The sequence below is a fragment of the Dendrobates tinctorius genome, unplaced genomic scaffold, assembly GCF_039654945.1.
Source record: "Dendrobates tinctorius isolate UK_male_01 unplaced genomic scaffold, ASM3965494v1 ptg000290l, whole genome shotgun sequence".
Taxonomy (NCBI): Eukaryota; Metazoa; Chordata; class Amphibia; order Anura; family Dendrobatidae; genus Dendrobates; species Dendrobates tinctorius.
This window is the reverse complement of record NW_027361957.1, coordinates 674,690-699,043: the sequence shown is the minus strand read 5'-3', so window position 1 is coordinate 699,043 and position 24,354 is coordinate 674,690. Positions and strand designations below refer to the sequence as shown.

The following is a 24,354-nucleotide window of genomic DNA, read 5'->3' as shown; positions in this document are numbered from 1 at the left end:
GGAGGATGGAATCGCTAGAAGATGGGAGGCGCTGGTCCGCAACACCCATCGGACCAGACACCCGGGTGAGTATAATCTAACTTGTTTTTCTTATCTTTCAGGTTACATCTGGGGCTTATCTACAGGATTAAAGAATGCTGTAGATAAGCCTCTGATGGCGGTGTCGGCAGCTGAAAGGGCTAAAAATAGGTGACAGATTCTCTTTAATTCAGGGCCTAAATTTGCTGAACTGTACAAGGCCAGGTGGACATCCAGGCAGGAAGAAGCTGATTTTAATCATGTCAAATCTAATCAGCTCATAGCTTTCATATATTTTATTTTCTTGCACATATTTCTCTAGCACACCAATGTTTAAGGCTAGTAAAAGAAAAAAACTATTGAGTAAATTCCCCTGTGTCTTTCTTATACTTTTTATGTTCACTTTTTTCTTTTGTTCCTTTTTTATAAATACCTAACAGCTAGCTTATTTATGGCACTGAAAACATATGCTATATTTTAACCCAGAAGATCAAACCTTTAAGTTTCTTAGGAATGTCACCTATTTGCATATATTTTCAAAGGAGAAAATTTAATTTAACAGGAACCGTGTTTTATTTCACAGTTGTTCATGTTCACACATAAACCACATATTGCTTCCTTGTATAAGTAATGCATGATTAAGTATACAGCGTCTTAACATTACCAGAGCATACACAAAAATGTGCATGTAATAGGAAATATGAGCATGTTTATACTGGATAATAATTAACGCAGATCTACAATTAATTACAATAAAGATTTCAAGTAGAGATGTCCCTCACAACAAATTTTAATGAAAACTTAGGTCTCAAATAATTTTTTAACACTTCACAATACTCTGCCATAGATCAGACACTGTATTAAATTCAGAGGGAGAAGTAGGGAGGAAATCAAGAGTAGGAATTATGCATTCTAGTAGTTAATTTTTTTGCTGTAAAGAATTTTAAAACTTAATTTGGAAATCGGGTAGAAGTATTACTTTATTTAGTTCTAGTCTCACATGTACACCTGATAAATGCATGATACCCTTATATTTAGCATTAGCTTCACCCTTCAAAGTATTCTATTGGTTGCACATTTTTTAATGCAATTCTTAGCTACTTTCACACTTGCATTTTTTTGCGCTGCGCACCATGCACAGTGCAAACGCACATAAAAAACACATCATGCGTTTTTGTGCAGTTTTTTGCAGTTTTGCGCGCGTTTAAAAAAAAATGCATGCGTCTTTTTGCGCTGATGTGCGCATTACCATGCGCATGTCAGCGCACCCATAGACTATAATGGGTGGTTGGGTGAAAAAAACGCATTGCGTGCGCATGCGTTTTTTTGGGACAAGTCGGACGCACAAAAAATGCAACAGGATGCATTTTGTGCACCCAAGCACACACTACAAAAAAACGCATGCACATACAAATGCACACAAATGCATGTGTATGTACACCCATGTAAAGTATAGGGAGAAAACGAATGCGTTTTTTTGCGCAAGTGTGAAACCAGCCTTAGCTGAACATTGACCCTTCTCTACTCAATGACTTAAATAACATCATGGAGCTGTTGTGAATACTGGTGTATGGAGCACACTCAAGACCTGAGCAGCCAGCAAATGCCTCCAAAAGTAATCAGTCTCTGGCAGCAGAATATAAGAGGTACCATGTCAGTTTAATATCTGTTGGTGTACCCATTTCCTCTTGGCACGCAATTGCAGAGTACCATCAGCTACATTGGGGGCATTGAAAAATTGGGAACTAAAATATACCATTCAAAGTAAAAAAAATGAAAGAAAACCTAAAACTTAAAAAGATCAAAAGATCAACTATAGTGCTGCTGCATTCTGAAGTCATGTACCTAACTGGCATTTGTTGTCACTTCTTCCTTTTTTAAAAACTAACAAGTAAATGAACTAAATTTAGACATTTCGACATTGTATTCAGTTTTGGCCAATCTGTTTATTCTTAAAAATTTTAGACATGTAGCTACCACACCAATGCTATAGGTGTGCTGTTAGTGAATTGTAGTCGAAATGCTGGGGAGCAAAATAAGCACAGTGCAGCTGCACATTTGCAGCATATTAAATGCATTAGACAGCTGCTGCAGAACACGGGTCAAAATACCAAAGAAAATTTGATCCAAGTAAAATTTGTCTGCATCTGATCTGCTGATGAAGATTTGAGAATATCGAGAAGTTCCTTATCCAATCTTGTCTCCCAGAGACAGGATTGGATGAGGAACTTTTCGATATCCTGGAATCTTCACTGATGGTGAATTATCCTCTTCATGTGCACTCTACCTAGATTTTCTAATTGAGTCAATATTTTTGAAGGACTGGATAAGTGTTAAACATTTTTGTAAATTTTGCAATCATGTCCAAATTGTATGCTGCGATTGTCTCGGTCCGAGGAACGGATCCGATAAAAAAACGCATGATGGGAGCAGCACCATAGAATATCATTGGGACGAATGCAATGCAATTTTTTATCGCATTGCATTCGTCCGATTTAATCGCCAGTGTGACTCCGGCCTTATCATCATTTTATCCCATTTGGATTTTTCCACATTTTTCAAAAATGAAAACTGGCTATAGAAGAAAGGGGTTAACTGCCACTTTTTAGAGCAGGAGAGCTGTACATTGATTAGTAGGTGACATTTTGCAAAAGAAGAGAACTCATAAGGCTATGTGCACACGATGCGGATTCTGCTGCGTTTCCGTAGCGGTTTTGGCCCTGCGGAAATGCAGCAGTTCTGCAGACCAAGTACAGTACAATGAAACTCTATGGGTTTTCAAAAACGCTGTGCTGACGGTGCCGTTTTTTCCGCGCGGTTTTGCTGCAGTTTACAAACCGCAGCATGTCAATTGTTTGGGCAGTTTCCGCAGCGGTTTCACACCTTTAACATAGTAGAGGTGTGAAACCGCAGGGCAAAACCGCAGACCATACCACAGGAAAACCGCAGGTCACTTTACCTGCGGTTTTGCATGGAAAAAAACCCAGGTGAATCTGCAAAGTGTGCGCATAGACTAATACTTAGCATGGAAAAGCCATGATGCAGTTTTACATGCCGATCCTTTTTTCATAAATTCTCCTCTAACATAATTGAATACCAGGTAAAATTAGAGAGTAAAACTCAGCACATTTAATTATATATCTTGCGTTTGTATATAGTGTAAAATCATCTAAAGCGGTGTAAGAAAATAAGAATTGGGGGTCCATTTAAATAAAGCTTTGCCAAACAGCTATAACACTTTAGCTCTGCTATACTCTAGATTCAATAAAGAGATCTCTCTCCTTGCTATCTGCACTGCCTGTAGTTTAGTGCATGTGTCAGGGAAGACAGGATAAATCTCTTTGTACCTGTGGAAGCAGAAAAGGGCTTGTAATTCAACATCGCTGCATCTTTCATTATGGAGGGTCAGTGATAAATCATGTGCAATATGCCATAAACATTGTGGTGTTTTTATATTAGAAAGAATTTTTATGTTAGCTGCCAAAAGGATTTGTATACTTCTAAAAATGTTGTGTGTATGTAAAAACGGTGACTTTTATGTATCTGAGATGAATGGGTATATGTTGCATTCAGGTAAGGAAGAAACTATTTGAAACACAATTTTGTCACTAGTTGTGCACTTCCTTTGTAATAGGCATTAATATATTTAAAATTCTTGTTACACAAAACAATTTTTCAAGGCACACAGATTATTAAAGCATTGTAAAGCCTGTCATAAAAGCAGAATATTCATAAAATGCTTGCTGTTCTGTTCTACATTGTTTTATTCACATGGGGGATGTAACCTGCAGCTCCTCACTGTCTGCTACAGTTCTTTCAGAGCAGAGAGATTTCCTGTCTGTGCTTTTAACAGTCCAAGCAACTACTCTGCATTGTGCGCTGGTCGCTGATGTTATGGGGGGCAAGGCTGGAGATCCTCAACTAGTTTGAAAGTGAGGGAGAAGAGGACAGCACATTGCAAGCTCCACATAGAAAAACTAAAGTGCAACTAAAACAATGTATCTGAACTGCCTCTATGATAATGCTTTGGAGACCTGGGAGTCAATGGGTGCTCTTGCCACTGGCCTGGCTGTCTTTAGAAAGACCAAATGGACCAGGGCTAATCCCACTAACCACCCGCTCTCCTTCCCTGTGTGCAGAATATTACTCATACAGCATAGGGTGACAGTAAAACAGTGTGGCAAAACTTTATTGAACATCAACAAGCAATAACATATAGAAAAGTACCAGCAAGTACATAAGATGGTGCAAATTACAAAGTCTCACTCTTCTACTGGCTAACTGGGATTAGAGCAGCTGCAACTTTGGGGCTTCCAGGGCCAATTACCCCCACCAGTGACACCCCACTTTTGGCAGGCACCCACAGAGTGGAGATAAAGACAAGGTTAGGGAGCTGACAGTCCTTTGAGGTACATGGCCAGGTGACCTGATTGTTCCAATCTGGCTTCTACGAACATCTCCATGGGACCAGGTGACCAGATGCTCCCAACCTGGCTTCTCTGGACATCTCCATGGGGCCTGGTGACCAGAAGGTCCCAAACTGGCTTTTCCTAATGTCTCCATGGGGAAATTTGACTTGATTGTCCCAAACTGGATTCTCCAAACATCTTTGAGGATTCATTGATGGTCAATGGAGCAGATCTGTATTCCTCTGGCCAGGGTCGTGGTCCCATAAGCTGACATCCTGTAGAATCTTTCAAATCTGTATCCCTATGGTTGGAGTCATGGTGTCCTGTCTGCTGTTCTGTAGAGTCTCTTTACATAAGGATTTAGGTCCCTTGCTATACCCACATCTGTTCTTCAGGTCATTATCCATAGGTCAGTGGGAAGGTGGGATAAAGTGAACTCTCATTGTTTGAGTATTTAATCAATCTGTATAGTTTGTCTTTCACTGTTTGCAGGTCAGTAAGCTACATGGACTTATACAATGGGCAATCACATATCAGCAAACATCGAATGTTCAGTGACCCTGCATCCCTGTTCTCCAAGGATAGCAATACAATAATCAATTCAAGAGTCAACATTTAGGCTCATATGAACAATGGCCTATGTATCTTGATGCACTGAAGAAAAATACGTCTCGCCTCATTAAAAATAAATGCTGTGTCGTCACATTCCTCCCCAACTTAATTAGCAAGACATGATAGGCTTGCGATCATCCTTCTCCTGATCCTCTTCTTGACCTGGGTAACTATTCAGGTAATTGATAAGAACTGAACTTGTATCCATTGCACCCACACATGGTGTCCTCCGCATACCTTAGTTTCTGGAAGCTGATGAAGATGAACAGTGTGGCATGGCCTTCATTGCGATTCTTCAGGTCAATTGTATGGTTCTGCCTGTACCAATAGAACCTCTCCCCAGCTTCATTTCCCATTTAAGGCTCTCGGTCCCAATGCAGCTAACAACTTCTGTATTCGGGCTCCTTAGGACTGGGTACTTTATTCCAGACTGCCACTGCATCCTTGATTTGGCAGCCAGTTCAATTCCTCTTGATCAAACTCATCATCCTCTATGAGATTCCGGGCATTACATAGGTCCAATTCCTGTATCAAATCTGTTGTTGGTTCTGTATTCGAGCTGTCGAAGCTGGCACAATTATTGTAGTTGTTTCCTGTTGAGGCTGTATATCCACTCTGTTCCTTTTCTCAAGGCCCGAGCTTGTTGGGTTGGACATAGTGGCATCTGAAACCTGCTGTGCATACCTCACCTATGGTCTTTCTGGGTGTGTTTATGTGCCTCCCTGGTTGTGGAGTCCTTGGACGGTGTCTATGAACACCAGTCCCCTGCAGCTTCACCAGATCCGCTGGGCTGAAGAGTGTCCACTGCAGCCACCAAGTGTGAAGATATTGGGGTCAGTGGGTGCTCTCGTCCACTGGCCAGGCTGTCTTTAGAAAAGCCGCATGGACCAGGGCTTATCCCACTGAACGCCTGCTCTCCTTCCCCTTGGGCAGAATACTACTCAAGCAGCACAGGGTAAGGGTAAAAAAGTGTGGCAATACTTTATTGAACTACAAACAGATAATAACAAATAGAACAGTCACAGCAAGAGTACATAAGAGGGTGCAAATTACAGTGTTTGACCCTAACGCTGGCTCACTGGGTTAAGAGCAGCTGCAAATTCAAGGCTTCTAGTGCCTACTACCGTCACAAGTGGCACCCCACTTTTGGGGAGAACCCAGACAGAGGAGGTAACAACAAGCTTAGGAAGCTGACAGTCCATTGAGGTACTTGGACAGGTAACCTGCATAATCTGTCCACTGCAGGTTAACAAGCTACATGGTTTTATATAATGAGTAATCAACATATTACAAACATTGATTTTTGAATTATCCTGTGTCCCTGTCCTCCAAGGATAGCAACACTATAATCAATTCAAGAGTGAACATTTAGGCTCATATGGCCAATAGCCTATGTCTGTTGATCCATTGAAGAAACATATGTTTAGCCTAAATAACATTAAAAGCTGTGTTGTGACAAACACATTTGTACTTCACAATTAAAGGCAAATGAAACATGTTGTCATGGTCACGCGTGTCTGGACGCAGATGTTACCGCAAGGCGAACCCATAACACACGTGACCCTGGATACAGCGCCTCCAGTGGCGAATTTAAATAATAATACGTGCAGATGGATACACCGCCTCCAACTGGCGAATTTAGGTATTACACGTTAATATAAATTCTGGAAACCCCGCCTCCTGTCTGGCGGATTTAAATAATAAGGGGGACCTGGGAAACATTAACAATGGTGGGCCCTGCGATAGGGAAAAGGGAAGTGGAGACCTCCTGAGCTCCCCTGAGCCAGTGTCCCTGCACTCCTAACGTTCCCTATGCCGGTTCCGCACCGGGCGCTGCACGCGTACCTCAAAGCCCTTGCTCGCCCTGACCCTAAACCCTCACTAGGGAATTGGTCGGTGCGGAAACTAATCCCACCACTGCACTAACAACACACATGAGGAAAGAAGACAATACAGGGGAAACACCACTTAGCTTTATGCTCTGTGCTTATGCTCCTGCAACAGAGCCCCACCACCTGCGTGCGTCTTCTCCTCCACCCGGATCCATCACCATCCTGGATCCTACACCATAGTGCAGCCTTGGAGCAGAGTCCATCTCCAGTTGCAGCAGTCCAATAACAAAGTCCCAAGGATGAGTCAGCCTCTGCCAAAATTCTAAGCATGCTTGAGTCCAGCTCTCGGCCACCAAGTTGAGCATGCCAAGTGCAACACTCTCTATAGTCGCCACTCCACAAAGCCATGCACGCACTTCCCGCCGACACCATAAACTGCGACTCTTCCACGCCATGCCAGCAATTCCTGCAGACACCATTAGCTGCCGCTCGTCTCCTCTGGCTGACTACGCAGGACTCCTCTTCAGCTCCATGTTCACCCAGGCTTCACAAACTCAGAATGAATCAATCAATCAATATCACCAGCAGTGATTACACACCCTGAGACTCATTTATAGAGCCCCACACCTGATTCATAATTATGTGCGCATTAAACCTAAAGTGCGATACCACTAACCACCACCGGGGACAGTCAAGTCACTTTGGCAACTTGCCAAAAGGAAAAAAGTTCACTCTGTGCTTTTAAAACTGTCAGATCAAATTCAGATCATGACAGTACCCCCTCCTCAATGAGGGGCCCCTGGACCCTCAAGACCACCCCTCATCAGGGAAACACCCACAGCGGGGACGCCCAGATCCTGAGTTCACTCCACTACTACCTGAACTCAGGTTTATGACAAACACACCGCTGGCATTGGCAATAAAGTTCATTTTGGAGGCACCACTCATCTCCACAGCGCCGACCTGGGGAACCAGTTTATGTATGTGTATGTTTGTTTGTTATGAGCTGATCAGGCTCCACAACACACTTCCACAAGACGTTCCTTGGTGGCACCCATACACGCTCGTTCACACACAGGTCCGGACCCGAACGTTCATTGCACATATTTGTTTGTCATAATTGGTGAACTCATTCTGAACTAGACAGCAGAGGCATCCCCCTGTGCCACCACACTCACACCCCCGCTATTCACCACAGGACACCACCCTCCAACCCTCTTTACCATGAGGTCTACGCCTCCCAGGGTTGGTTAATGGCGAGGGTTGAGATTTGTCCCTACTCCCCCCAGCACACCTGCTGCTCACACCAGGAGGAGAGGGGACCGGATATGGAGGAACATCAACTCGCTGGTCACCTCCACACGACCAGGAGGGGGCGGCATTAAAGATTTGGCATGAGCCCTGCGGACTCTACACCAGTCTGCTCATCACTGGAACGTACCCCTTCACCTCGGGGAATACCAAGCAGCTCCGTGGGGCACCATTCCTCCCACCTGCCTGGGTACACCCGCGTGCATGAGCAAGTCCCACTCCCCAGCAGCGACTCTAGGGGCTTTTAGCCAGATCACAGCCGCCATTTTTTTTTTTTTCCCCTCAGCAGAGGCCCCAGACCCAGATAACTGCTGCTGCAGCGGCTTAAACACACCATGCCGCTCCCAGTCACCTCAGTGAAGCCCAGCAGCAACTGCTCACAGGTCTCCACATGGCCAAAGGCCCTAGACCCTGACAATTGCTCACAGGACTCCACATGGCCAAAAGCTCACCAGAAAAAAAAAAAACTGTAGGGCTGGTGATAATGTCATGGTCACGTGTGTCTGGACGCAGATGTTACCGCAAGGCGAACCCATAACACACGTGACCCTGGATACAGCGCCTCCAGTGGCGAATTTAAATAATAATACGTGCAGATGGATACACCGCCTCCACCTGGCAAATTTAGGTATTACACGTTAATATAAATTCTGGAAACCCCGCCTCCTGTCTGGCGGATTTAAATAATAAGGGGGACCTGGGAAACATTAACAATGGTGGGCCCTGCGATAGGGAAAAGGGAAGTGGAGACCTCCTGAGCTCCCCTGAGCTAGTGTCCCTGCACTCCTAACGTTCCCTATGCCAGTTCCGCACCGGGCGCTGCACGCGTACCTCAAAGCCCTTGCTCGCCCTGACCCTAAACCCACACTAGGGAATTGGTCGGTGCGGAAACTAATCCCACCACTGCACTAACAACACACATGAGGAAAGAAGACAATACAGGGGAAACACCACTTAGCTTTATGCTCTGTGCTTATGCTCCTGCAACAGAGCCCCACCACCTGCGTGCGTCTTCTCCTGCACCCGGATCCATCACCATCCTGGATCCTACACCATAGTGCAGCCTTGGAGCAGAGTCCATCTCCAGTTGCAGCAGTCCAATAACAAAGTCCCAAGGATGAGTCAGCCTCTGCCAAAATTCTAAGCATGCTTGAGTCCAGCTCTCGGCCACCAAGTTGAGCATGCCGAGTGCAACACTCTCCATAGTCGCCACTCCACAAAGCCATGCACGCACTTCCCGCCGACACCATAAACTGCGACTCTTCCACGCCATGCCAGCAATTCCTGCAGACACCATTAGCTGCCGCTCGTCTCCTCTGGCTGACTGCGCAGGACGCCTCTTCAGCTCCATGTTCACCCAGGCTTCACAAACTCAGAATGAATCAATCAATATCACCAGCAGTGATTACACACCCTGAGACTCATTTATAGAGCCCCACACCTGATTCATAATTATGTGCGCATTAAACCTAAAGTGCGATACCACTAACCACCACCGGGGACAGTCAAGTCACTTTGGCAACTTGCCAAAAGGAAAAAAGTTCACTCTGTGCTTTTAAAACTGTCAGATCAAATTCAGATCATGACACATGTATTCAGATTCCTGTTGCTGGAATGACTGCTAGAATCAATTTCCCTTTCCATAAAATATTGTCTTAGATTTCCAGTAGCAAAAATCTATAATTCTTCTAAAGTGCTCTCTAGAGCCCTATCCTTCTAGAAATGACAGGACAGATTTCATCAGTATGAACTCCTCATACATATTATTTACATTTCAAAAGATCATTTTGATTGGGTTTTCTGTACACATGAAAAACTCAAACAAGCTTAAATCACTGAGATCTGTGGCTGCAAACTCATTCTACCGACTGAATAGGTAACCTGTTTGGGTCAGTGTGACATATGGTACTGTCGCTAAGCAGTTATGTTACTCCTACTCCTCCTATGTTCACAAGATCAAATCTGATGGGTGGAGAAGGACCAACAACAGTCAATGTGGAAAATATTTCAATACTGTACAAACAGACGAGACTGGCTAAAAAGGTACCACATATATCATAGTAGTTTATGTGGTTTTAAAAATGTGGTGCATCTTTGGACTCTAGGTTAAATTTACACCACCAATTAATTGATTTACTTTATGTACTTTTTTGTCTATAGTGTCAAATTTCCTCCATTGACTTCTAAGGATAACATTTTCTGTATACCTTTGATAAAATACTCAATTGGAAATGGCTGATTGCTCATGGTTGAAAATAAAATGGTTTCACACTTATTTTTATTTTATCAAATATGTTGCTGACTAGATATTGTGCTACTTACTAATATATTGGTATTAAAGGTTCTCTTATGTGATGTACAATCAGCTTGTGAGTGTAGCTTTCCTCACAGGCTGCACATCATTCCTAGTTCTCAAAATCGCAGTCAGTGCAAGTGCAAGTCATCACATATATACATTAGCCTCCTTGAACTCAAAAACAGTTTTAGCACGCACAATGTTTTTTTCTAAAGTGGAAGAAGTAAATGGACAAGTCTGATCAGGAATGGACACAGACAGAAGAGGGTCTATGTGTTAGGATAGTTTATGGGCTTTTTGAAGTCCCAATAGCTCATCATAATGCACAATACCAACTGAGGGGGAAGTGGCTTCTTTATCTCTTGGACCCCTATGCAGCTGTGCAGGTTGCCCCAATTGTATGAGTTTGTAACATGTAACCTCTATTAAAGGTGTTGCGCCTTTCAGAAAACATTATACCATACTTTGAGTTGGTTAAAAAAGAAATATTACTATTACATACCCTTGCCTGGCTAACAGCCTGCTTTCCACTACTGCTCAGCTCTTTGCTTTTTGACTGTAGCAGTGACTTCACGTTGCTGCTGTAGATATAGCAGCGCTCAGAAAGCTAATTTTGCCTATGCCACAGCTTTCTTTGTGCATTGTATATGGACAGTGAGCTGCTAATCAGTGCTGGGGGGTAGTTGGATAGTTGGACCAAGGTAAACACAGGAGCTATACTGGCAGTGATAATCTCCTGCTGATAAAACACTCATTGTATTGAAACAACCGCATAAAACCTTATAATTGACACATCATTGGAACCAGTGTCTCAGCCCCAACTCATGCTGCCCTCAGATTACTTAGCAGAAACCTGCAGACAGATTCCCTTTTAGTGAAAGATTTTGTAAATGGATTGAAATAAAAAGGTCAGCTACAGTTTGACTTTTTTGCTATATGGCAGCTGGGTAAGAACCTGTCTTATTTCATTTTTCCATATTTTTTTCTTGGTAAATGGAGTGACATCTAGTTTTACATTGTCATTACTTAGCTTTTTCCAAGAGGGTTAATGTTGTGTGTGGAATCAAAAGAGGCTATTTCACCCAGCAGTTAAAGTTTTCACAAAAGGTCATAAATACTATAATTTTCTGCATATCATTTTCAGTGTAAGTCACTGGGCAATCACTATGCTTACCTACCTGTAAAGTGACAAGATAAATGTAGGCTAATGTAGCTGAGACTATGTACTGCAGTTATAGCAATAACATGCATCCCAGTATAGATTTTATGAACGATACCACGCAATAATGATCCTATCAGAAATTAAACATGTCAAGAATGAATCATTGCCAAGGACTGCAATAAAATCACATATAATTATTTATTGATTTTGGATAGAAAGACAAAATATTATGGTTATTATGAAGCAATTTCTTTTTATTGCGTTTTATTTTTATTAAAGTTTAATCAAAACTTCAAGCCTGAATTTGTCAAAATGTATCAAAAACAGACTATTCTCTAATCCTATCAAATTGTAGGAAAAGCATATACAGAATAAATATATTCCTGATAATACATTGCAGCTGATTCCCATAGCACAATCCACCACATTATATATTGATTAGAAATTATTAAAAAGATTCATGATCATTTTACTTCGGCAATAAAAACTCATTAGTTCAATAATTCATAACAGAAAAACCACCATGAACCTTCTACATTTTTATGGCTACTAAAGCAGACCACGCACATATCGAATAACACTGAACCTCTATATTTCTTCAGCAGTGGTCATGGAAGTAAAAGGAGGTATCCTGACAGTGGTGCTACAGTAGTAGACATGGTAGGGCGGAAACCAAATGTCATGAAAGAGGTAATTTACATGTAACTAAGTACAATATATTTTATTTCAAGAGATGAGTAAATTGATTCAAGGCACGTTGTATGCAATATGAACATATTCAAACTTTTGACGACTGGATTTACACAAATCCAGCAAAATGGCAGCCAGTGGTGAGCTGGTAATTTTGCTGTATTCTGAGGACTGTGAAGAGGTTAAAAAAACCCAACATTCTAATACTCACCTCTCTCATGCCCTCCACATACTTGTCCTGCCAAGGCCCTGCCTAGTTGTACCATCAATTTATTCTTTTCCCTTGGAGTATTTGACCAGGTACTATTGATTACTGGGCCAATATGGCAACATGGGGCTTCACCCATCAATGACGTGTATTGCACTTGCATCCCACATGACCAAATGGAGCCTAATCAGAGACAGCACCTGCAAAAAGACCCAAAGGGATAAGAAAAAGGAAGTTGGGCTGATCAGACATTAACATTCAGAGTGGTGGCAGGCAGACAGATATGGAGAAAGTTGAGCAGAGATGAGTATTAGAATTTATTATTTTAACCCCTCCCTGGAATATTTGATCTACACAAAACTTATTTGATGCAAATTGAATTTACCCCCTGAATTGAGTGAATCTTCCTCAATTGAATTTTAGGAGCTTTGCTCAATTCTATTAATTTCTTGATTAAAGGATATAAACTATTGGAATTTGTGACCAAGACTTTTTAACTTATTTCTAAATTTTTTGGACCATGGTTTTGGTTTAAAGCATTGACCAGAGCTTAGGGATTGTCACTAACAAAGAGTTGACCCGTGGAAGTTTGAGTTCTTGTAGCTGACCTGAACTTTATTCCTAAGTTCGGTTTGGGTACCAGAACTGTACCCAAGCTTGAACCAGAACCCAAACCCAACTGAAAGCAAAAACAATGGCAACCAAAACTTTGGATCTGGGTAAGAAAAAAAAATCTGTCTCTCTCTGTAATGGACTTCCCCCAGAACTTTTAAAATTGCAACTAATTTTTGGGGAAAATCCGCGTCTGTCATTAAGCACCGGACACTAACCCTCCGGTACTAAAGCCAAACATTTAAGTTCAGGTTTGCTCATCTCTAGCTGTCAAATACCAAAATTGAAGTGTCAGCTTTAACTCCTAAGCCTATTAGCGTTAATGGGCATTTCTTCTCCCAAACTGAAAAATAGTAAAGGAATAAAAAGATAGTTTACTATTTAATATTCATGGACCTTTCCCCTTAGCACTTCGCTATCAATTCACAAACAAAATATTTACCTAACATCCTGGTTGGCAACTGGTTAGAAACTTAAGCCAAATGCAAAAGCAATATGCCTTTTAAATAAATACTGGTTCAAATTATGATACTCACATCAAAGTCTAAGGTGTATAGCATTGTTTAAAGAAGCAGGAGAGGCACTGCAGAATTGTATTTTATAGCTGTATTTCATGTTTTATCAACTTGTTATTATTTTATTATAGTACACCATGTAAGCAACATAACTTTATATTAAAGCATAGACGCTGAAAAAAAAAGTCTTTGTATGTCCTAAATTTTCTATAACCTTACTTACAGTTAATTGCTGTAAAGGAGTAAGAAGATTGGATGAGATGACATAGATTTTCCCTTCTAATAGTAACAGCATCATGTGTTGGAATGGGGAGACATGATTACAATGTTCAGCATGTTTTCAATACTTATCACTTGGGATTAAATATAGCATGAATTAATTCTCAGGACCTGGACCAATGGCCAAATGTGGAAGTGGGACAGAAGTCCTGTGAACCACCTTCTACCTGCAAACATCGGTGACCTTCTGTTACTTAACCATCCTGATGTGAAGTCACATGTCCGTCCTGTCTCAAGGATCATTTACCAGGTCAGCAAATCAAAACAGGAGTCAGACATACCATCAGCTAAGAGGCAGTTTGCAAAGCTGTCATTTGATGGTCATACTGTAGATTACCGACATGGCTGCTGGACAAGATTCTGAGAACTGATGCACGCCATCGATATTTCAGACTATAAAATAACAGATTTTTTGGTGTCTGCCAATGGTTTATAATTCTTTCCCCATTTGAAATAAAAATGCAAGTTTACTGGGTGGTCAGGAATGATACAGTATTATAGTTGTCAGATAACATGCATTTAGCATGAATTTTAATGGCTCATAGTGGAGATCATGCAATAAGGAGCTTTAATATAGAACCACTGTTTAACCACTTTGGAAAATCATTTTTTTCTTTTTTGTGTTTAAGTTTTCTTCATTCAGTATATCCAATTATTTCTTCTCATGAGAATAAGTAACGCAGGAGTTGTATTTGTCTAAGGATGTCATTGTACGCAAAAGAATGAAAGGGATTAGTGATAACATGACAAAAAATATCTTTTTTGCTCTTCAGACAATTAATGGCCGCTGAATGGCTGCTATCATCAGGGTTATGTCTGATTGGTTGCATTCTCTGATGGGATAGTGAAGATTGCAGCCAATAAGTGGCTGCAGACAGGCAATATCATCCAAGTAACATTGCTTACTATATTTCACGAGACATATAGGTACAGGTGTCTCAGATTAGAGAAGCAAGCTATTAAATGAGGAAGTATGCTTCTTTTATGTTATGCGGTACCCTGTGAGACATTCAAAAGGGATAATTAATGAGTAGGGAGCCCCTTTAAAGTATTACATTATGGAGCACTACAGTTGCAAGGTCATTTTTAAAACATGTTTAAACTATAGTAAATATCTTATAAATTGCAATGGCAAAAGGCTTATTATTAACGCATTTATGATATATCACTTTTTCATTTAAGCAGGCTCAGCACCTGAGCCTGCATTATTCCCAGAAGATGGCTGTATTATCAAATATCATCTGCCTCTAACAGGGGAGGGTAAAAGCCTATTGCTGTTATCAACTTAAATGTTGCTGTTAATCACTGATAGCATTTATAGTGCACAGCCAGAGGCACACCATTCCAAGCACCCATTGGCTCCATCATAATGCCATCAATGGGGAGGATATGTTTTCATGGCAGCTGTGGGTCTGCTAAATTCCCTTCTGCTTATCATTATGGTGTTAGGAGTTGACGGATTGCACTGAATAAATTAAATGACAGAGTGCAATCGCAACCCGGGGTCCACCAAGGTGTAAAACTGCAGCTAATGAGAACAATGGCGGTGCACACAGCGAGCTAATGCTCATGCTCACTGAGTTCAAGTCACTCAGAGAAGCAGAAGTCCTGTTAACCGTCACAGGACAAAGCACGTGGACTGAACCTGCTCTTCAGCAGAACTGCGTGAACACATGGTAATGGAACAGGCGTAGACTATAAAGCCCTGACTATGGGTTGTAAGTGAAAAAACGTTGGCACAACTCAAGTATAGGTGGTGCACAAGTAGGGGCCCAATCCGTAATCACTGATATATAAACTTGGCACACACACGTCTGTTGTGGACACGAGAAGTGGTATTTTAATAAGGTATAGTACATACAGTTAATGACGTTTCGGTCTTATGACCTTCATCAAAGTACTGAAAGTAAATAGATATCGATTGTTTACCAAAAAATAAAGTATATACAACAGAATACTGGGTACATGAACAGATATAGTAATGTATGCCGTAAAACATCATACAACAAGATAGCACGCGGGCAGTGAAAAACCATATAATGCTGAGGATTACAATGAAAAGAGCAGGTAATAAGAAAAATGCACATACCCCTGTATTGTACTGAACACCTTGAGTGTGTGAGCAAAAGCCTGTGAGGACAGATCAGTGAGGCTGTGGTAAAAATCATCACTAGTGCCAGAATATGTGAAAAGGTAATTTGCAAGCCTTACCACAAAAATATGCAATGGAATGCTTATAGCCACTCTCCTGAGGGTATAAAAAAGGACCACATAGTTACATGCAGTGCCCCTGGAATTGTGAAAAATGCCGCAAAGGAATAAAGCGGTGTCTTACCGATCCTTAGGTGCACAGTGCGTGTCTGAGCTGTGAACGCGGCGTCCGCCGTTTGTTCTATGTGCTGGCTGAAGCATGGTCCGTGGTTTCTTATATAGAGAGAGGCAGGGCGGCAGGTGAGGTCGGGCGTGCGTGTCACCGCCGCCATCTTGCATTCCACCAGCCCTAGGGCGCCGCGTTCACAGCTCAGACACGCACTGTGCACCTAAGGATCGGTAAGACACCGCTTTATTCCTTTGCGGCATTTTTCACAATTCCAGGGGCACTGCATGTAACTATGTGGTCCTTTTTTATACCCTCAGGAGAGTGGCTATAAGCATTCCATTGCATATTTTTGTGGTAAGGCTTGCAAATTACCTTTTCACATATTCTGGCACTAGTGATGATTTTTACCACAGCCTCACTGATCTGTCCTCACAGGCTTTTGCTCACACACTCAAGGCGTTCAGTACAATACAGGGGTATGTGCATTTTTCTTATTACTTGCTCTTTTCATTGTAATCCTCAGCATTATATGGTTTTTCACTGCCCGCGTGCTATCTTGTTGTATGTTGTTTTACGGCATACATTACTATATCTGTTCATGTACCCAGTATTCTGTTGTATATACTTTATTTTTTGGTAAAAAATCGATATCTATTTACTTTCAGTACTTTGATGAAGGTCATAAGACCGAAACGTCATTAACTGTATGTACTATACCTTATTAAAATACCACTTCTCGTGTCCACAACAGACGTGTGTGTGCCAAGTTTATATATCACTGACTATGGGTTGGACATGCTCTGTGAAGTCCGGATCCTATGCCAAGCTCCTTATTGCCCCAGTGATGCTAGCTCCCTGCCTATCAGTTCAGTCCCCAACTATATGGATGAGAAGCACATACAGGCAGAGTGGTAGAGACATCACACACAACCACAAATTAAAGATACTAGCGCACCGGCGAGCGCCTCTGAGAACCTTTTATACTTGTAGATCATGTCCAGTCAGACAAAACCTCGCCCATGGGCCAATCTGACTCTACCACGTCACCAGAGCAGCTGACATCTGACCACCAATGAGAAGATGCCAGATCACGGACATGCTCAGTACAGTGATCTCTGGACTTGGTCTCCAGAGCATCAGTCAGCAGCTGCCCATTGCTGGCTGCTATAGACTTGGCTGGAGAGCCAGCAGTAGCCAAATGAATACCTCGAGCCTGAGCAAGATGCTGGGACCGACGTCTCTGCTGAGCAGCTCCCATAGCGGCTGAAGCTGAATTGGCTTAGAGCTTATATGGTATAAATCTCAGAGAATATCAATGAGACTTATACACCTGCTGACACTAGTGAGTTTAAATCTTTTTCTGGCAGAGTTTCTTCAGAACTGGCAGCTCAACATCATAACAACATGAAACTGTGAAATAATCAGTTGTAATGCGATGTAGTACATTTCAATAGAGAATTGGGGACAAGGGATAATTGGCAATCTTCATTTCTGTATTTTATTAGAAAAATGTTTTGGATTATTGTTACAATTATTAAAATGTAATAGAAACTAATGATTGAAATGATATTAAACTATATTTCATAATTTTAAGGCTGAAAGAAGACAAGTGATTTCAACCTATCACTTAAAATATTGATTTTGAAAAAGGTGAAAACAAAATTAGGCCAATTTTAGTTGCCCTATATTAGGGAAAAATTTCCTTTTCAACTCTACATATGGCAGTTAGACGTATTTTACAATTATTTTTGGGGTCTGATCTTATTCACAAGATTTTCAGATGTTCGGACTATTGTGTGTCCTTACAATTAGAGAGAAGCAATTATATTTGAGTGGAATTAAATTCTAGTGGAATATTACAAAAATGCAAATTGGCCTAAATGCAATTTTTTTTGTAATTCATTGTCTTCTATTTTGCTTAACTGTGAACACCCATCGAAAGATTAAAACTGTGACCGGAAAAAACAAAAACAGAATGTCAGCCATCTTGTCCTTGTCACATCTTCTTATCACCACTAGGAGTGCTGAATCCCTTGGTCTTTTCACGCTAGGCTGGGACTTATGAATTTTATGAGACCCGGGACGTTTATGCACAAACACGTGTAAAAATCTCAATATGATGCTATGACTTTACACGATTGTGCAAAATCATCTCTGGCCTCATAAGAGACATTAGCTTGAAAAAGCCTCAGAATTCAGCGCTCATTGAGGTGATAAGAACATACAATGAGGACCAGAAAAAGTGAATTGAGAAGCTGAAGAACAAGAGATTGAGCGATGAAGTGAGCATGAGTTCTGAAGGGACATTCAATTCATGGAGAATAACTTCTCTTCGATATGAGAAGAGGTGATTTCAAACTATGCCTGATCCATCCATCTCTACTTACAACTCTGACATTTTTTTTACAATTGTCTTTTGACATTTACAAATATACTCAAAAATAAATTGTTTTTCGGTAGTTTCAATAAGATCTATAAGGATGCTTATTTTTCTTAAAATCCACACTGTTGTTTTTGTTCATATATAGAATTCTCGTAGTTAATACTAAGGCTAGATTCATATCTGCATTTGAGCCTGCTATTTTTTCTGTATGATAATAGATATATTAACAGAAACCTGAAGGACCGCATTATAAGCCTAAGGGATCCATCTGGTGCTGATGAACTCCTTTCATGTAACACATCTGTCCCTGCCATGAATTCTGTTATCTTGTTCCTAATATGGAACAAAAGGATGGAAATCAGAACAGAAGTTAAGAAAAAGTAAGAATAAGTCACTAAAGCCAAACTAAAGGCCCTTTTACATTTAGCGATGCACCAGCGATCCAACCAGCGATCCGACCCGGTCAGGATCGCTGGTGCATTGCTAAATGATCGCTAGTGAGCTTTCATACAGAAAGATCTCACAGCGATGCAGCAGCGACACAGCGCACGATACTTACCATTCACACACAGCGATCCAGACATCCTCCCGCCCGCCTCCACGCGTCGCTGGACGTCACAGCAGGAAGTCTCAGCAGGAAGCAGACGACGAGAAATGGAGCCGGACATTCTCGCGCGATCAGCGATGGACAGCGGGGGAGCCGGTCGGAGGTAAGTATCACACATAGCGATATCGCTAGCAATATCGCTATAACGTCACAAAACCGGTGATGTTTTAGCGATATTGCTAGCGATATTGCTTAGTGTAAAACCCCCTCAAGAGTGTGAACGGAGCCATACATTTATTTCCAACAGCGTTTTCATATTTCTCATAGCAATACTCTGTTTGGTAAAGATATGGAACTTGAGGGCTTGTGGATGAACCCTTTGATTTCCTAGATACTAAATTACTTATGAGTCTTAGAAATGATTAATCATTACTGTTTTTCTTAAAATACCTATTTAAAAAGTCTCAGCATTTTTTCCTAGCAATAAAACTCAATTTAAAGAAACTGAATCATAAACTGAATTAATTTAATATCAGCACAAAAATAATTAACATAAACAATTCACCAAGGTGTTTTTGCTTTGTTTTCTATCTAAATTTTTCTGTTAAACGAATAACTTCAAAACTGCAAAATTGACAAAGTGCATTACTTAAAATGACTGATAACAACTGTCAGTGCGATGAAAAGCTCACACTAAACTAAAATGACAAAGGATTACCAAACATTTTAATGCCAGAATTCCAGTGTAAAACTCATTGAAATGTTGCAACTTTTTTGCAACTATCCCAGTGAACTCTTCCAACTTTATCAAAACTTCATCAGAATTTATACTACAAAAGTGGTTTAAATTACAAAAGAAATTTCCTCCAGTTATTCACTGGAGTACATTTCCTGCAGTGGCACCCAGCAGTCCTAATCTGTACCAAATTCAATAAAGGGTATCTGTCACTAGGTTTTTTCAAACCCATTTGAGAGCACAATAATGTTTTGACAACATACAAAAAAAGGTTGCACTCTATTGTGCTAAAGCATGTCAATGTGAAATATATCAAATATGAATAGCAATGTGGCTTCTGAATATTAGGAAAAAATTAGACGATTTGCACACAATTTGGCCAAATCATGCCTACCCATCAACCAACGTCAAGGTGGTCTCAAAAACTGTTGAGGCACTATCAAATGCTTTGTTCCAGTTTACAATGTACACGGAAAGCTGCCAATCAGTGGTGAGGGTGGGGTTATACAGAGCTCATGAATATGGAAGACTAACTGGCAGCATATTTACTAGTCTTCAAGTGATAATTTCCTCTAGGGATGAACAGACCCATGGAAGTTTGGGTTCTGGTACACAAACAGAACTTTAGATAAAAGTTCGGTTTGATTACTGTACTTGAATTTGAACATGAACCCAAACCCCATCGGAATCAATGGTGACCCGAACCCTGGAATTGGAAAATCTCTCTCTTCTCCCGACACTTGAACTGTAAAACTGACTTCAAGGAGAAGTCCATGTTCAGAGTTCAGCACCGAACCACAAACTTACAGTTCGATTTCAATCATCTCTAGTTTCCTCCTGATAAAGCAGTGATTTTATCAAAGCAACAGCAAATAGCTCAGTAGGTAACAAATCAGTGGAATCAGGATCGCTGTCTCTAAATTGTGCTGCTTTCATTGGAAGGTAAAAACCTGGTGACAGATTCTCTTTAACAGGCTTTAACAAGACTGGTAAACAAAATGCCAGTCTGGATGAGTCTGGGCCTTAGGCTCTAATGTAAACATTCCTTATATTATTTATATCCTGGAACCAAGTAAATAATACTGAGCAGATGCTGAGCAATTTATATCAAACAATATATATGCGCTTCATATTATTATTATTTTGTTAGTGTTAATAATCATCAACATGTTAGACCAATTAAAGCAGGGTTCCCCAACTCCAGTCCTCAAGGCCCACCAACAGGTCAGGTTTTCAGGATTTCCTTAGTATTGCCCAGGTGAGAATTGCATCACCTGTACAATACAAGGGAAATCCTTTAAACATGACCTGTTGGTGGGCGTTGAGGACTGGAGTTGGGAAACCCTGCATTAAAGTATATAATGCTAATATATCATGTTTCCAAGCACAATTAACCTGTAGACATAAGGTTAATTTGTGGGTTAATAGCATTGCAATGGTGTCTGGCCACCTTACTGAAAGAGCAGCAACCAAGAGAAAATTAACTTTATTCCTCTCACGAACTGCTGACTTTCTGTCATAGAGGCATGTCCGGGGTGGCTACTAAAGTCACCACTCAAAGTATTATAAGCAGCAGCCAGAAACGCATGCCCCAGAACTTTGATTGACAGCAGGGTCTGAAATGCACAGGTCAATGTGCCAGGGTGTGTTTACAGCTGTGAGTGGAAACTATAGGCTCTCTAGGCACCTCCCATGACTGAAAGCCAGCTGCTTCCAGGAGAAATTAAGCTCATTTTCTCCCACAGGAAAAACATACCTTTGCACCATGTTAGCCAGTAGATATAAAAATATTACTATTACTAAATATTATTATTTTGAGAGTCCTTAATGTTGACACCTTTTAATGGCTAAATGTAAAAATGGTAACAAATAGCAGTTTTCGAGATCTCTTTATCAGGCATAGATATAGTGGGTAAGGAAAGCATTCAGACCTCTAAATTTTTCACTCTGTTTCATTGCAGCCATTTGGTAAATTCAAAAAGTTCATTTTTTTCTCATTGTACCCTCTGCACCCAAGCTTGACACAAAAACAGAAATGCAGAATTTTTTGCAAATTTATTAAAAAAGAAAAACTGAAATATCACATGGTCGTAAGTTTTCAGACCCTTTGCTCTGTGTTGAGTAGAAGCACCCCTTTGCGCTAATACAGCCATAAAGCCGGTTTCACATTTGCTCTTTATAGCGCAGCGACGGCCCACCCCCTGCCGGCTCCCTGCCCGCCCCATCCGGTCATCGCCGCCTACTAGCGCACATGGACGCTTGCGATCTGCGCACCCTATCTTTAGCATAGGGTGCGCAGATCGTGCGCTGGCCGTGCGCTAGCAGGATTTTGTCGTGCGCTGCGCACTTTTGAAGGTGCACCGTGCGTGCCGAAATGCAACATGTTGCGTTCGGCGCACACGAGTGCACCTTCAAAAGTGCGCAGCGCACGGCAAAATCCAGCTAGCGCATGGCCAGCGCACGATCTGCGCACCCTACGCTAAAGATAGGGTGCGCAGATCGCAAGCGTCCATGTGCGCTAGTAGGTGGCGATGACCGGATGGGGCGGGCAGGAAGCCGGCAAGGGGCGGGGCTTAGTGGCAGCCATGTGCAGGCCGTCGCTGCGCTATAAGAGCAAATGTGAAACCGGCCTAAGTCTTCTTGGGAATGATGCAATAAATTTTTCACATCTTTATTGATACACCTAAAAAAATGGGAATGGTTGGTGATATCAACTTCCTGTTTGTGGCACATTATTATATGGGAGGGGGAAACTTTTCAAGATGCATGGTGACCATGGTGACCATTTTGAAGTCGGCCATTTTGGATCCAACTTTATTTCAATGGGAAGAGGGTCATGTGACATGTCAAACTTATTGAGAATTTCACAAGAAAAACAATGGTGTGCTTGGTTTTAACATAACTTTATTCTTTCATGAGTTATTTACAAGTTTTTGACCACTTATAAAATGTGTTCAAAGTGCTGCCCATTGTTTTGAATTGTCAATGCAACCCTCTTCTCCTAATCTTGACAAATTTGAGTGTCTAAGCAAATTGTATGAGAACTCATGACCATGTGATATTTCGGTTTTTCTTTCTTAATACATTTGCAAAAATTTCTACATTTCTGTTTTTTTCTGTCTAGACGGAGTGCAGAGTGTACATTAATGAGAAAAAAATTAACTTTTTTGAATTTACTAAATGGCTGCAACGAAACAAAGAGTGAAAAATTTAAAGGGGTCTATATACTGTCCGTATCCACTGTATACTATGCCTGATGCTTTCAACTGAAGACTCTCAAATTTTAAGATTTTTAATTTTAACCCTATATCTGCCGGTTAATAGTGTTTTGGTGACATGACAGGTTTCATTTAAGCTAAAATAAAAAAAACATTTAAAGAGAAATTGGGCAGGAAGGAAAAGAGGTATATATTTCCTACATATGTGACAATGACAACATGATGGGTGTCGCTCTACAGTAATTGCATAATGCACTGCCCCATTCTTTGGTTTTTACCTACAGTGGGTGTTACTTTTTAAAGTGGAACACGTTTTCCTCTAAGCAAACATCATACACTGTAAATGACAAGATGATGGCAACTACATGTGTTCTAAAATATTTCCTGACCATAATGTGTCCTGTTATTGAGAGCTACCTGGTTGACCTTGCCAGTGCCATATCCTCGTATCAAACATTAACCTATGCACCTGTAAGCATACAGTGAAACGGGAACTGGAAGATACAGTGAAATTTTACAATTCACATACATTTAAAATTACTGAGTTTTCATAATAACAAGCAATGTTAATAATATAAGAAGTATTTAACATAAAATACGATGCAAAGATTTACTTACTACAACACTGCTGCGAGTGATAGCTTCACGGTATGTAAAGTTACATACTGCCCAGGCAAGATAATATGTTGACATTAAAGGTGTCTGTGAGAAATGGTCAGTAACCCATCCACCTTCTTCAAAAACTGATGTTTCCACTGGCATATTAGACAGTGACATGTAAGATGTTTGATGTCTGATACTTATTTTAAATGTTGCCTTATAAATAGGTTCGTCAAAGCATGGAAATGCTTTTCTGGCATGGATAGGAGAGAACTGGGTAACTCCAAGTGACCTAGAAGACAAAAAGGCAAAAGTTATATTAAATAATTAACATATACATATTATTTTATAAAATAAATTTAAACATAGTAAATATTTTAAAAATATACCAGAGCTTAACGTAAAGGCATTATGCAGTGAAAAAAGTTTTTGTCTATTCCACTGGATAGATAAATGACTTATTGAGTGTTGGAAGCCAATTACTGACGGCTCCACCGACTGCAAGAAATGAGAATTTTTTTTCCCCAACAGGGAACTTTTATCCCCTTTAGAATTACTCAGCAGTACTTACGCCCAATCGTTATTCCATTTGATTTTTACGAGATT

General features: G+C 40.9%; 1 protein-coding gene across 1 annotated transcript in view; it reads right to left on the bottom strand.

The window, feature by feature from the left end:
* Nucleotides 1-24,354, bottom strand: part of TRHDE (thyrotropin releasing hormone degrading enzyme) — a 1,336,029-nt gene that overhangs the window by 1,118,304 nt on the left and 193,371 nt on the right. The window contains exon 2 of the mRNA XM_073559980.1: nt 23,767-24,040. Within this exon, the coding sequence (XP_073416081.1) occupies nt 23,767-24,040 (274 nt within the window). The remainder of the gene's footprint in view (nt 1-23,766; nt 24,041-24,354) is intronic.